This window comes from Oncorhynchus clarkii, chromosome 7 (genome assembly GCF_045791955.1).
Source record: "Oncorhynchus clarkii lewisi isolate Uvic-CL-2024 chromosome 7, UVic_Ocla_1.0, whole genome shotgun sequence".
NCBI classification, from domain to species: Eukaryota; Metazoa; Chordata; class Actinopteri; order Salmoniformes; family Salmonidae; genus Oncorhynchus; species Oncorhynchus clarkii.
Window position 1 is genome coordinate 77,867,581 of NC_092153.1, and position 14,938 is coordinate 77,882,518.

General features: G+C 42.1%; 2 protein-coding genes across 4 annotated transcripts in view; one reads left to right on the forward strand and one right to left on the reverse strand.

Annotated features, from left to right (window-relative positions):
- Positions 1 to 14,938, forward strand: part of LOC139413878 (biogenesis of lysosome-related organelles complex 1 subunit 1-like) — a 127,262-nt gene that overhangs the window by 39,825 nt on the left and 72,499 nt on the right. The window lies entirely within an intron of this gene.
- Positions 1 to 14,938, reverse strand: part of LOC139413874 (integrin alpha-7-like) — a 66,303-nt gene that overhangs the window by 3,224 nt on the left and 48,141 nt on the right. For 2 of the 3 annotated variants that reach the window (XM_071161706.1, XM_071161705.1), the window contains exons 15-22: positions 13,371 to 13,525; positions 13,063 to 13,140; positions 12,715 to 12,817; positions 8,764 to 8,982; positions 8,398 to 8,514; positions 5,478 to 5,591; positions 3,832 to 3,930; positions 2,944 to 3,069 (exon numbers count right to left, since the gene is read on the reverse strand). In XM_071161706.1, the coding sequence (XP_071017807.1) occupies positions 2,944 to 3,069; positions 3,832 to 3,930; positions 5,478 to 5,591; positions 8,398 to 8,514; positions 8,764 to 8,982; positions 12,715 to 12,817; positions 13,063 to 13,140; positions 13,371 to 13,525 (1,011 nt within the window). Of the gene's footprint in view, positions 1 to 396; positions 535 to 2,943; positions 3,070 to 3,831; positions 3,931 to 5,477; positions 5,592 to 8,397; positions 8,515 to 8,763; positions 8,983 to 12,714; positions 12,818 to 13,062; positions 13,141 to 13,370; positions 13,526 to 14,938 lie in introns of all 3 variants that reach the window. The other variant, XM_071161707.1, reaches the window with a different exon arrangement.

The window sequence follows — 14,938 nt, forward strand, 5'->3', positions numbered from 1 at the left end:
GTGCCACAAAAGCCAAAAACATCCAGGTGATTTGCATAAAGTTTGAATAAAACAGGTGACACACAACAAGCAAAGTAAACACACCACACAGCATAACACACATATGCTGACAACTCACTCGCCATTTTGTGAGAAACAAGAAACAAGTTCATTCTGGCATTCTAACCTAATCTAATCAGGAGACATATGACCAGATGAAATTAGATTATTCATGAATAGAACAGGAAGGACAATCTCATCAGGAAGAGAACATGTAAACAACTTTCTACAATGCCAGGATGAACTTGTTTCAGGTATACAGAGGTTTACAGACCACAACTCAGGCAAAGTCACAGCACTGACAGGCCGGTACAGAGCAGGCCAAGGTGCAGAGCAGGCTAGGGTGCATGGCTTTACCACTTGGAGAGAGGAGAGGGCAGGAACCTATTGGTCTGACGCCTGCTTCTCAACCTCAGAGGGCTGAGCATGCATGTGGGCGTGGTAGTACTCTGTTTCGTACTGCGGGCGGCGCTCTGTACGCTTGAAGAACCCACACTGGGGAGGAGGAGGAGGAGGAGGAGGAGGAGGAGGAGGAGTTACAACAGAGATGTGGAGGGAGGAAGAGAGAGAACGCAGTTTGAAAAAAAGTAAAGAAGAAGAGAGATGGACTAGAGAAGAGAGGAGAGATGGACTAGAGAAGAGAGGAGAGATGGACTAGAGAAGAGAGGAGAGATGGACTAGAGAAGAGAGGAGAGATGGACTAGAGAGGAGAGATGGACTAGAGAGGAGAGGAGAGATGGACTAGAGAAGAGAGGAGAGATGGACTAGAGAGGAGAGATGGACTAGAGAGGAGAGGAGAGATGGACTAGAGAAGAGAGGAGAGATGGACTAGAGAAGTGAGGAGAGAAGGACTAGAGAAGAGAGGAGAGATGGACTAGAGAGGAGAGGAGAGATGGACTAGAGAGGAGAGGAGCGATGGACTAGAGAAGAGAGGAGAGATGGACTAGAGAAGAGAGGAGAGATGGACTAGAGGAGATAAGAGAGGAGAGATGGACTAGAGAAGAGAGAGAAGGAGAGATGGACTAAAGAAGAGAGAGAAGGAGAGATGGTCTAGAGAAGAGAGAGGAGAGATGGACTATAGAAGAGAGGAGAGATGGACTAGAGAAGAGAGAGGAGAGATGGACTAGAGAAGAGAGATAAGGAGAGATGGACTAGAGAAGAGAGGAGATATGGACTAGAGAAGAGAGAGGAGAGATGGACTAGAGAAGAGAGGAGAGATGGACTAGAGAAGAGAGAGAAGGAGAGATGGACTAGAGAAGAGAGGAGAGATGGACTAGAGAAGAGAGGAGAGATGGACTAGAGAAGAGAGAGAAGGAGAGATGGACTAGAGAAGAGAGATGGACTAGAGAAGAGAGAGGAGAGATGGACTAGAGAAGAGAGAGGAGAGATGGACTAGAGAAGAGAGGAGAGATGGACTAGAGAAGAGAGAGAAGGAGAGATGGACTAGAGAAGAGAGGAGACTAGTCACAAAGAGATGGCGTAGATGGCAATATCAAATACATTGAATGAAAAGATAATAATGGAAATAGATGTAAGTTGGCTGATGTACATTTTTTGTACGTGTAAAACAACACATTTCACCGCACCTATCTGGTGGATGTGAGAATAAAAATAAAAAAGTAACCCGTTTTCTCTCTTCCAGAGTATGCAGGCCAGCAGAGCCAGCAGCAGGATACCAGCCAGGAGAATAGAGATACACCACATGACCAACAGTATGTAGACACCTGCTCATCAAACATCTCATTCCATAATCAGGGGCTTTAATATGGATGTTGCTGCCCCTTGCTGCTATAACAGTTTCCACTCTTCTGGGAGTGATGTCGGGCGATGAGGACTGGTTCGCAATCGGCATTCCAGTTCATCCCAGAGGTGTTTGTTGAGGTCAGGGCTCTAATAGAGCCCAGTCAAGTTCTTCCACACCGATCTCGAAAATCAATTTCTATGAACATCACTTTGTGTATGGGGACGTTGTCATGCTGAAACAGGAAAGGGCCTACCCAAAACTGATGCCTCAAAGTTGGAAGTACAGAATCATCTAGAATGTTATTGTATGATGTAGCGTTAAGATTTCTCTTCACTGGAACTAAGGGGCCAAGCATGAACCATGAAAAACAGCCCTAGCCCATTACTCCTCCTCCACCAAGCTTTACAGTTGGCACTACGCATTCAGGCAGGTAGCGTTCTCCTGCCATGCGCCAAACTCAGATTAGTCCGTCGGACTGCCAGATAGTGATACATGATTCATTACTCCAGAGAACACGTTTCCACTGCATGGTGATCTTAGGCTTGTGTGCGGCTGCTCAGCCATGGAAACTAATTTCATGAAGCCCCCAGAGGAACAGTTATTGTTCTGACGTTGGTTCCAGAGGCAGTTTGGGACTCGGTAGTGAGTGTTGCAATCGAGGACAGACGTTTTTTACTCGCTATGCGCTTCAGCACTTAATGGTCCTGTTCTGTGAGCTTGTGTGGCCTACCACTTCGCGGCTGAGACGTTGTTGCTCCTTTTCGTTTCCACTTCACAATAACAGCACTTACAGTTGACTGGGGCAGCTCTAGCAGGGCAGAAATTGTATGAACTAACTTGATGGAAAGGTGGCATCCTTTGACGGTGCCACGTTGACGCTGTCGATGTTTGTCTATGGAGATTGCATGGCTGTGTGCTGATTTATTTTATTTTTTTACACCTGAAATAGCTGAATCCACTCATCTGAAGGGGTGTCCACATACTTGTGTATTTATATTGTATGTAGGTACAGTAATTAATGTACCATAGGTACGGAGAGTCATATGATATGTGTTGTATCTTCTACGGTATGCAGACCAGCAGAGCCAGCACCAGGATAATAGAGATATGTAGGAACAGTAATAGAGGTGCTTATTCTGTGTTATACTAGGTGTTGGTACCTTCCAGAGGATGCAGACCAGCAGAGACAGCACCAGGATACCAGCCAGGATGGCTATGAGAATCCACCACCAGGGGACCCAGTACTGGGCAGTCAGACCAACCTCTGGGTAAATCATCACTGGGACCTACAGGGGAAACACAGTCATATAAAGTAATGAGTGTTTTATTGGCTCTACTTGTTCATTGTAATAGTTAAGAGTGTGTGTGTCACTCAGTGTGATTGCATGTGTGTCTCTCAGTGTGTGTGTGTGTGTGTGTGTATGTGTGTGTGTGTGTGTGTGTGTGTGTGTGTGTGTGTGTGTGTATGTGTGTGTGTGTGTCTATGTGTGTGTGTGTGTCTAAGTGTGTGTGTGTGTGTGTGTGTGTGTGTGTGTGTGTGTGTGTGTGTGGGTGTGTGTGTGTGTGTGTGTGTGTGTGTGTGTGTGTGTGTGTGTGTGTGTGTGTGTGTGTGTGTGTCTCAGTATGTGTGTGTGTTTCTCAGTGTGTATGTGTGTGTGTGTGTGTGTGTGTGTCACTAAGTGTGTGTGTGTGTGTGTGTGTGTGTGTGTGTGTGTGTGTGTGTGTGTGTGTGTGTGTCTCAGTATGTGTGTGTGTTTCTCAGTGTGTATGTGTGTGTGTGTGTGTTTGTCTCAGTGTGTGTGTGTCTCAGTGTGTGTGTGTCTCAGTGTGTGTGTGTTTCTCAGTGTGTGTGTGTATGTGTGTGTGTTTCTCATTGTGTGTGTGTGTTTCTCGGTGTGTGTGTTTCTCAATGTGTGTGTGTGTGTGTGTGTGTGTGTGTGTGTGTGTGTGTGTGTGTGTGTGTGTGTGTGTGTGTGTGTGTGTGTGTGTGTGTGTGTGTGTGTGTGTGTGTGTGTGTGTGTGTGTGTGTGTGTGTGTGTGTTTGTTACCTGTGCAGCAGCATCCCTCAGCACCAGGTGTTTGATGCTGGACTTGACTGTGATGTTGGCTCTAACCAGCAGCTCCAGAGCACTGACTGATGGGAACTCCTAAGAGAGATGAAAAGAGAGGGATGGAAAAGAGAAGAGGAAAGAGGAAAAGAGGAGAGAGAGAGAGAGAGTGAGAGACATGAAAAAGGAAAAAGAGGAGAAGAAAGAGAGAGACATGAAAAAGAGGAGAAGAAAAAGAGAGAGGGGGGGAGAAGAAAGGATAGAGAAGATTAACACTAGTCATTTACTAAGTGAAGGAGATTAGCGTGGCTCTGACCAGTAGCTCCAGAACCTGGTCTGAAGGAAACTCCTGACAGCAAGAGATCACATCAATACATGATGTATCCATCAAAGGTTACAGAAATCCCTTTTAACATCAGTAGTTGTCTTGGGACATCGTGCTTTATAGCAGGCCAGCCTAGACCCCAAAGAGCAAGCAGAAGCAGAGAAGACTTCCTCAACACAGACATTTACTAAGGAGAGGAGATTACACTGGCCAAACATGATCAATGACATTATCAATGATATATTTACATGAGATGGTCTATAATAGGTTAGCCTGGCAAGAGACTGAGATCACTTTGTGCTTTAGCCAACTCCTATGACTCATTCCTCATTGTTTCATTTACAATGAATGACAAGGAACACGGATAATGACGGCTTACGATGATTCATACATTGTCATAACAAAACGCAAAGTGTCCCTCGTGTTGCCTTGTAGTTCCAGTATGCGATCGGCTCTCACGCTACTGGTCAGAGCGACGCTAATCTCCTTCACCTAGTAAATGACTAGTGTTAATCTCCTTCATCGTGCCTTTTCACAGTTACTGGTTCAGCAATACAAATGCTTTAACATACACTTTGCATTGAGTTGGTACTTCAGGTAAACGTGCCAAGCAGAGACATGAACAGTTGGAGCTGTGACAGAGTAATGGCCACAGTGTTCAGAGGTGTTGTTGTTGTTGAGGGGTAGTGTTGTTTGAGGGGTGGTCTTGTTTGAGGGATAGTGTTGTTGAGGGGTAGTGTTGTTTGAGGGGTGGTCTTGTTTGAGGGATAGTGTTGTTGAGGGGTGAATTGCATCGTGGGAACAGTAGTCTTTGTTATAACCACATAACAACATAATGTGATAGGTGATGTGGTGTTTTACCTTCAGGGAGGTGCTGTGACACCACGTGTTGTGTGGGGTGAATTGCATCGTGGGAACAGTAGTCTTTGTTATTACCACATAACAACATAATGTGATAGGTGATGTGGTGTTTTACCTTCAGGGAGGTGCTGTTACACCACGTGTTGTGTGGGGTGAATTGCATCGTGGGAACAGTAGTCTTTGTTATTACCACATAATAACATAATGTGATAGGTGATGTGGTGTTTTACCTTCAGGGAGGTGCTGTTACACCACGCGTTGTGTGGGGTGAATTGCATCGTGGGAACAGTAGTCTTTGTTATTACCACATAATAACATAATGTGATAGGTGATGTGGTGTTTTACCTTCAGGGAGGTGCTGTTACACCACGTGTTGTGTGGGGTGAATTGCATCGTGGGAACAGTAGTCTTTGTTATTACCACATAACAACATAACGTGATAGGTGATGTGGGGTTTTACCTCCAGAAAGGTGCTGTTCCAAAGGCGTCCCTGGATCTTGAGGACAGCCGAGTCAGAGAAGCTGTGGAGAGGACACTGGAACAGCACACAGCGCGCTGAACCCAGCAGACAGTCCTACACAGAGGGTTGGAAGACCATCGATGAGAATAGCAGAGTTGCTATACAATCAAACTCACAGTATGGATGCGTTGAGGTACAGGGCTCTAAGGGCATGTTTGTAGCACGTGAGCTATGGGATGTTCTCTATAGTGCTGGCCTGATTACAACCAGTGTTGTGGAGTAGTGAACTACATGTAGTTCAACCAGTAATTTAACTACATTTTACACTAGCTTGATGGTAGTTGAACTAAATTCAACTCTTGGTAGTGTTTCCGGTAGTTAATTACTTTTTTAGCCATGTAGCGGTGTAGCTAACTACTGTAACTACACACTACTGTTTTACCATGTAGCGGTGTAGCTAACTACTGGAACTACACACTACTGTTTTACCGTGTAGCGGTGTAGCTAACTACTGGAACTACACACTACTGTTTTACCATGTAGCTGTGTAGCTAACTACTGGAACTACACGTAGCTGTGTAGCTAACTACTGGAACTACACATTACTATTTTACCATGTAGTGGTGTAGCTAACTACTGGAACTACATGCTACTATTTTACCATGTAGCGGTGTAGCTAACTATTGGAACTACACGCTACTATTTTACCATGTAGCTGTGTAGCTAACTACTGGAACTACACGTAGCTGTGTAGCTAACTACTGGAACTACACATTACTATTTTACCATGTAAATGTGTAGCTAACTACTAGAACTACACGCTACTGTTTTACCATTTAGCGGTGTAGCTAACTACTGGAACTACACGCTACTATTTTACCATGTAGCGGTGTAGATCAGACCTGCCTATTTCTCACTTCTGTTTATGTGATTAATAGGATAAATTATACATTCTGTTCAAATCTGACTCCAAAGTGATCTATTCTTACGATTTGTAGTCTATGACGTTTCAGATTTAGATATGATAATATATCACAAAGTAGCTTTAGTTCAGTAAACTGTATTATCTTAAGTGTGGATTCCATATAGAACCCTCAGTGGAAAGGGTTATTCATGGAACTCATAAGGGTTCTAACTTGAACCAAAAAGCGTTCTTCAAAGGGTTATCTTATGGGGACAACCAAATAACCCTTTTAGTTCTAGATAGCACCTATTTTCTAAGAGTGTACACATACTGTAGCAAGAAAACGAATGTGAACCCTTTGGAATTACCTGGATTTCTGCATAAATTGATCATCAAATTTGATATTATCTTCATCTAAGTCACAACAATAGACAAACATAGTGTGCTTAAACTAATAACACACAAATTATTGTATGTTTGTCTATATTGAATGCATCATTTAAACATTCACAGTGTAGGTTGGGAAAAGTATGTGAACCCCTAGGCTAATGACTTCTCCAAAAGATAACTGGAGTCAAAATCAGCTAATCTGGAGTCCAATCAACCAGACGAGATTGGAGATGTTGGTTAGATCTGCCCTGCCCTATAAAAAACACTCAAAATGTTTTGCTATTTGCTATTCACAAGAAGCCTTGCCTGATGTGAACCATGCCTCGAACAAAAGAGATCGCAGAAGACCTAAGATTAAGAATTGTTGACTTGCATAAAGCTGGAAAGGGTTACAAAAGTATCTCTAAAAGCCTTGATGTTCATCAGTCCACGGTAAGACAAATTGTCTATAAATGGAGAAAGTTCAGCACTGTTGGCCGTCCTGCAAAGATGACTGCAAGAGCACAGCTCAGAATGCTCAATGAGGTTAAGAAGAATCCTAGTGTCAGCTAAAGACATACAGAAATCTCTGGAACATGGTAACATCTCTGTTGACGAGTCTGCTATACGTAAAACACTAAACCAGAATGGTGTTCATGGGAGGGCACCACGGAAGAAGCAACTGTTGTCCACAAAAAACTGTCTGAAGTTTGAAAAAGTGCACCTGGATGTTCCACAGCGCTTCTGGCAAAATATTCTGTGGATAGATTAAACTACAGTTGAGTTGTTTGGAAGGAACACACAACACTATGTGTGGAGAAAAAAAGACACAACGACCCAAAACACAGAAGTAAAGCAACAACAGAATGGCTTCAAAATAAGAAAATACGCCTTCTGGAGTCCTGACCTCAACCTGATTGAGATACTGTGGCATGACCTGAAGAGAGCACTTCCCACCAGACATCCCAAGAATATTGCTGAATTGAAACAGTTTTGTAAAGAGGAATGGTCCAAAATTCCTCCTGACCATTGTGCAAGTCTGATCCACAACTACAGATAATGTTTGGTTGAGGTTATTGCTTCCAAAGGAGGATCAACCAGTTATGAAATCCAAGGGTTCACATACTTTTCCCACCCTGCACTGTGAATGTTTACACGGTGTGCTCAATAAAGACATGAAAAACATATCATTTCTGTGTGTTATTAGTTTTAAGCAGAGTGTTTGTCTATTGTTGTGACTTAGATGAAGATCACATCAAATTTTATGACCAATTTATGCAGAAATCCAGGTACAGGTATTTCCGAAAGGTTCACATACTTCTTCTTGCCACTGTAGCTTTAGTGTAGCTTAACTTCTTTCAGTGTGAAGTAACAGGTAACTTGATAAACTATATCTTCACAGTAGCTTCCCCAGTAATGGTTACAACCCCATTGTAATCCCTCTTGTTCCCTGTCCCCCTGCACCTCTCTGATTCAGAGGGGTTGGTTTAAATGCGGAAGACACATTTCAGTTGACGGCATTCAGTTCTACATCTGACTAGGTATCCCCCTTTCCCTGTCCCTCTCTTTCTCTGACATCTCTCTCCCTCTCTCTTTCTGTCCCTCCCTCACTCTCACTTTCTGTCCCTCCCTCACTCTCTCTCTCACCAGTTTGAGTGACTTGCGTCTCTCTGAGGCAGCCACAGCAGGCGTAGTCCTTCCCAGACTGCCCTTGGTCATCACATGGCCCTCCTCTTCTGGGTTGGAACGCCCCTTCCTCCTGGCCTGCTCACAGGGACATGAAGCAGAGGACAACACACATTGCATCAAGTATATCAAATATACCTATATATATATATATTTTTTTTTTACATCTCATGAAACCACAACAATACTTTTAGGCAAACAATATAATTATGCTTTAGCTCATGAGTGTGAGGAGGTGTACCCCTTTTTGTCCAATGGGGTTATTTATGGACAATATTTGTCTCCATTTATGGAACCCTTTATGGCTCAAGACCACTAAAATCCTACCTTCAGGCCTGCTGCCTGTGGCTGGTCGTCAGAAGGAGAACTGTGGGAGAACTTGCGTGGGTTGAGGGAGGTGTGGGGGGTACAGGGTGTTTCTGGATGGCCATGGAAGTGGAGAGCAGTGGGGTACAGGAGCCACTTCCCATTGGACAGCTCGTGAGGCCACATGATGTTGAGGAAGGCGGAGCCTAGAGTCTGCAGGGACGGCCCGGTGTTGGTCACCTGATCAAAACATGAAGGGGTGAATAGTTAAATGAATGAAAAAAGCACACCAAAAACACACCAAAATATTAATATATTGCTCTCTTCACAACACTGCATAGCTTTTTATCTTATATCTTCCAAGGTCCACAGCCATAGAAATATATCCCTGTGCTACATTATCAATCAATCAATCGAATGTATTTATAAAGCCCTTTTAACATCAGCGGATGTCACAAAGTGGTCTAATACCTGTTGTATTCGGTGCATGTGACAAATAAACATTTATTTGATTCGATTTTTAGAAACACGGTGGCTATGAAAAACTCCCTAGAAAGTCAGGAACCTAGGAAGAAACCTAGAGAGGAACCAGGCTCTGAGGGGTGGCCAGTCCTCTTCTGGCTGTGCCGGGTGGAGATTATAACAGTACATGGCCAAGATGTTCAAATGTTCATAGATGACCAGCAGGGTCAAAAATTAATAATCACAGTGGTTGTAGAGGGTGCAACAGGTCAGCACCTCAGGAGTAAATGTCAGTTGGATTTTCAGTGACTTTCTGCGCAACAGGGTTTTTTTTAATGGATTTATGGGAGATTCAATATAGGCTGATAGTTTTTTACATTTTCTGGGTCACGGTTTGGCTTTTTCAAGAGAGGCTTTATTACTGCCACTTTTAGTGAGTTTGGTACACATCCGGTGGATAGGGAGACATTTATTATGTTCAACATAGGAGGGCCAAGCACCGGAAGCAGCCCTTTCAGTAGTTTACTTGGAATAGGGTCCAGGATGCAGCTTGAAGGTTTTGAGGCCATGAATATTTTCATGAATGTGTAAAGAGATATAGAATTAAAAAACTTGAGTGTCTCCATTGACCCTACTGTAGATCCTGGCAGGGTTGTGACTCAGAACAACCAAGCTTTGGAGAAATATGCACATTCAAAGAGGAGTCCGTAATTTGCTTTCTAATGATCATGACCTTTTCATCGAAGAAGTTCATGAATTCATCACTGATGAAGTGAAAGCCATCCTCTCTTGGGGAATGCTGTTTTTTAGTTAGCTTTGCGACAGTATCCAAAATACATTTAGGATTGTTCTTATTCTCCTCAATTAGGTTGGAAAAATAGCCTGATCGAGCAGCAGTGAGGGCTCTTCATTGTTGCACGGTATGTCTTTCCAAGCTAGTCGGAAGACTTCCAGTATGGTGTGGCGCCATTTCCTTTCCAATTTTGTGGAAGCTTGCTTCAGGGCTCGGGTATTTTCTGGAAGCTTGTTTCAGGGCTCGGGTATTTTCTGGAAGCTTGCTTCAGGGCTCGGGTATTTTCTGTATACCAGGGAACTAGTTTCTTGTGACAAATGTTTTTTGTTTTTAGCAGTGCGACTGCATCTACAGTATTACACAAGGTTAAATTGAGTTCCTCAGTTAGATGGTTAACCAATTTTTGTCCTCTGATGTCCTTGGGTAGGTGGAGCGAGTCTGGAATTTATAGCACGACTTTTGATGATCCTTGGTTGGGGTCTGAGCAAATTATTTCTTGTGATTGCAAACGTAATAAAATGGTGGTCCGATAGTCCAGGATTATGAGGAAAAACATGGAGTTCCACAATATTTATTCCACAGGATGAAACTAGGTCCAGGGTATGACTTGTGGCAGTGAGTAGGACATGTTTGACAAAATCCACTGACTCGATGATGACTCCGAAAGTCTTTTGGAGTGGGTCTGTGGACTTTTCCATGTGAATATTAAAGTCACTAAAAATGTGAATATTATCTGCCATGACTACAAGGTCCGATAGGAATTCAGGGAACTCAGTGAGGAACGCTGGATACGGCCCAGGAAGCCTGTAAACAGTAGCTATAAAAAGTGATTGAGTAGACTGACTAGAAGCTCAAAAGACAAAAACGAGGGGATATGGTCACTAGTGTAACCAGGAGGAGAGGCCTCATTTAACACTTTAAATTCATCAGGCTTAAACCATGTTTCAGTCAGGCCAATCACATCAAGATTATGTTCAGTGATTAGTTCATTGACTATAACTGCCTTGGAAGTGAGGGATCTAACATTAAGTAGCCCTACTTTGAGATGTGAGGTATCTAGCTGGTCTGTCATAATAATATAATCTAGGCAGTAGATCTAGCTGGTCTGTCATAATAATATAATCTAGGCAGTAGATCTAGCTGGTCTGTCATAATAATATAATCTAGACAGTAGATCTAGCTGGTCTGTCATAATAATATAATCTAGGCAGTAGATCTAGCTGGTCTGTCATAATAATATAATCTAGGCAGTAGATCTAGCTGGTCTGTCATAATAATATAATCTAGACAGTAGATCTAGCTGGTCTGTCATAATAATATAATTTAGGCAGTAGATCTAGCTGGTCTGTCATAATAATATAATCTAGGCAGTAGATCTAGCTGGTCTGTCATAATAATATAATCTAGACAGTAGATCTAGCTGGTCTGTCATAATAATATAATCTAGACAGTAGATCTAGCTGGTCTGTCATAATAATATAATCTAGGCAGTAGATCTAGCTGGTCTGTCATAATAATATAATCTAGACAGTAGATCTAGCTGGTCTGTCATAATAATATAATCTAGACAGTAGATCTTGCTGGTCTGTCATAATAATATAATCTAGGCAGTAGATCTAGCTGGTCTGTCATAATAATATAATCTAGACAGTAGATCTAGCTGGTCTGTCATAATAATATAATCTAGGCAGTAGATCTAGCTGGTCTGTCATAATAATATAATCTAGGCAGTAGATCTAGCTGGTCTGTCATAATAATATAATCTAGACAGTAGATCTAGCTGGTCTGTCATAATAATATAATCTAGGCAGTAGATCTAGCTGGTCTGTCATAATAATATAATCTAGACAGTAGATCTAGCTGGTCTGTCATAATAATATAATCTAGGCAGTAGATCTAGCTGGTCTGTCATAATAATATAATCTAGGCAGTAGATCTAGCTGGTCTGTCATAATAATATAATCTAGGCAGTAGATCTAGCTGGTCTGTCATAATAATATAATCTAGGCAGTAGATCTAGCTCGTCTGTCATAATAATATAATCTAGGCAGTAGATCTAGCTGGTCTGTCATAATAATATAATCTAGGCAGTAGATCTAGCTGGTCTGTCATAATCATATAATCTAGACAGTAGATCTAGCTGGTCTGTCATAATAATATAATCTAGACAGTAGATCTAGCTGGTCTGTCATAATAATATAATCTAGGCAGTAGATCTAGCTGGTCTGTCATAATAATATAATCTAGACAGTAGATCTAGCTGGTCTGTCATAATAATATAATCTAGGCAGTAGATCTAGCTGGTCTGTCATAATAATATAATCTAGGCAGTAGATCTAGCTGGTCTGTCATAATAATATAATCTAGACAGTAGATCTAGCTGGTCTGTCATAATAATATAATCTAGGCAGTAGATCTAGCTGGTCTGTCATAATAATATAATCTAGACAGTAGATCTAGCTGGTCTGTCATAATAATATAATCTAGGCAGTAGATCTTGCTGGTCTGTCATAATAATATAATCTAGGCAGTAGATCTAGCTGGTCTGTCATAATAATATAATCTAGACAGTAGATCTAGCTGGTCTGTCTTTATTATATTATATTACTCTCTCAATAATGACAGGAATGAAGGAGGTCTTATTCCAGTGAGATTGTTTAAGTGAATACCGCCATTATCATGCTACATCGACTTTTGATTTGTCTCCTCTTCCTCACCGTAAACTCAAACTCCACAGCACTCCCGACATCGTCCAGGGTCTCCATGGCACTCTCCCCCTTTACGGCCCCACTGAAGAACAGCTGGTGTGGTCTGGCCAGCCTGAAACAACACAGAGACAGACAGGGGGATAGGGTCAGTGGACAGCTGGACAGAGCCTGGGAGCCTTATGGTACTACTGTTAACTGTTTGCATGTTTCTCAGAACTCCCTGAAAACAGTAGCAACTGTCACTATCCTGGGTTAAATATCAGTCAATGTGTATTGACCTACTGACTCACTGTACCGAATGTGGCCTCCGGGGGCAAAATTTGTTTGACACACTGATGACATGAGGGTGTGACTTACACACTGACAGCCAGGGGGAGCTCTATGATGATTTTAGCCACGGCTGTGACTGTGGCCAGGTCTCGCTGTTCACTGATGCTGAGGAGGAGACAACATACACACATCATATTGCAATCTGGAAAAAATATCTATCTTCATTTTTGACTATTTCAATTTGAATACATATATTGAAAGTAGCAATTCATGTGCAATGACAGCTGTATTTCTCTATGATATGAAAATAAACCGTTTTTTTTTTTACAGTATGAGAAACCTAAGATGCATTAAATAGACCAACTATGAAAATGAGTTGCCCAGCCAGGACTTACGTAGCCAACAGGAGGTTGACAGTGAGTTCCGTGGTCTCTATGGTGATAGCAGACGTGCTGAGGATGATGTAGAATTTCAGTATAGCATCTCTCTTCAGCGGGTTTCCCAGCTCGCACTCCGCCTGAGACCCGTTCTGATTGGCCTGGCACACCACCTACACTCATGAAACAGGAAACACAGGATTATTATACTGCTAATGTAGCAAAGCAAAGTTGCCCTAAGGTTTTCCTGACCACATCACCAACATAGTTTTTTCTGGCTCTAAGCATAATATGTCAGCCCTGTCCAGAATCGATTCCTAGACCCTACCTCCTAGACCCTGTTGGAGATCTGAGAGGAATGCAAACGTTTATTGTGAATACCTGTTGTCCCCTGAAGCAAGAGTAGGAAAGGATGTCCGGCAGAGTTAAGATCAGGGTTAAGATCAGGGTTAAGATCAGGGTTAAGATCAAGGTTAAGATCAGGGTTAAGATCAGAGTTAAGATCAGGGTTAAGATCAAGGTTAAGGTCAGGGTTAAGATCAGGGTTAAGGTCAGGGTTAAGGTCAGGGTTAAGATCAGGGTTAAGATCAAGGTTAAGGTCAAGGTTAAGGTCAGGGTTAAGATCAGAGTTAAGATCAGGGTTAAGATCAGGGTTAAGGTCAGGGTTAAGATCAGGGTTAAGATCAGGGTTAAGGTCAGGGTTAAGATCAGGGTTAAGATCAGGGTTAAGATCAGGGTTAAGATCAGGGTTAAGATCAGGGTTAAGATCAAGGTTAAGATCAGGGTTAAGATCAGGGTTAAGGTCAGGGTTAAGGTCAGGGTTAAGATCAGGGTTAAGATCAGGGTTAAGATCAGGGTTAAGGTCAGCGTTAAGATCAGGGTTAAGATCAGGGTTAAGATCAGGGTTAAGATCAGGGTTAAGATCAAGGTTAAGGTCAGCGTTAAGATCAGGGTTAAGGTCAGGGTTAAGATCAGGGTTAAGATCAGGGTTAAGGTCAGGGTTAAGATCAGGGTTAAGATCAAGGTTAAGATCAGGGTTAAGATCAGGGTTAAGATCAGGGTTAAGGTCAGCGTTAAGATCAGGGTTAAGATCAGGGTTAAGATCAGGGTTAAGATCAGGGTTAGGATCAGGGTTAAGATCAGGGTTAAGTCCAAATTCCAATTCAATTCTTGAAATCACTCATGAAGTGAATCATTTACATTGAATAAAATTAGAGTTTTAAAAATCTTAAAGTTATGGAATTGGAATGGAATTGGAAATAGACTGCTTAGACTTTTTTTAATTGGAATTGAATTGGAATTGTAATATTCAAAATGTAATGACCATAGTTTAAATATTTCATGATCATAGTATAAAACCTTTACTGTAGGATTTGTTTTGCATCATTTCAACCTGTATTCCTATATTTCCAGTACAGCTAGGCTGTCGGAACAGTGACATGATCAGCCTTAAAGCCTGAGAGAATTTAATTCTAATTGGGATTTGTGGAATTGTTGAGGATAATATTGAATTGGGAATTGCATTCTTGAATTTACCTAACATTGGAATTCCAAGGAATTAAAATATCTCTAAATTCAAAGACTAA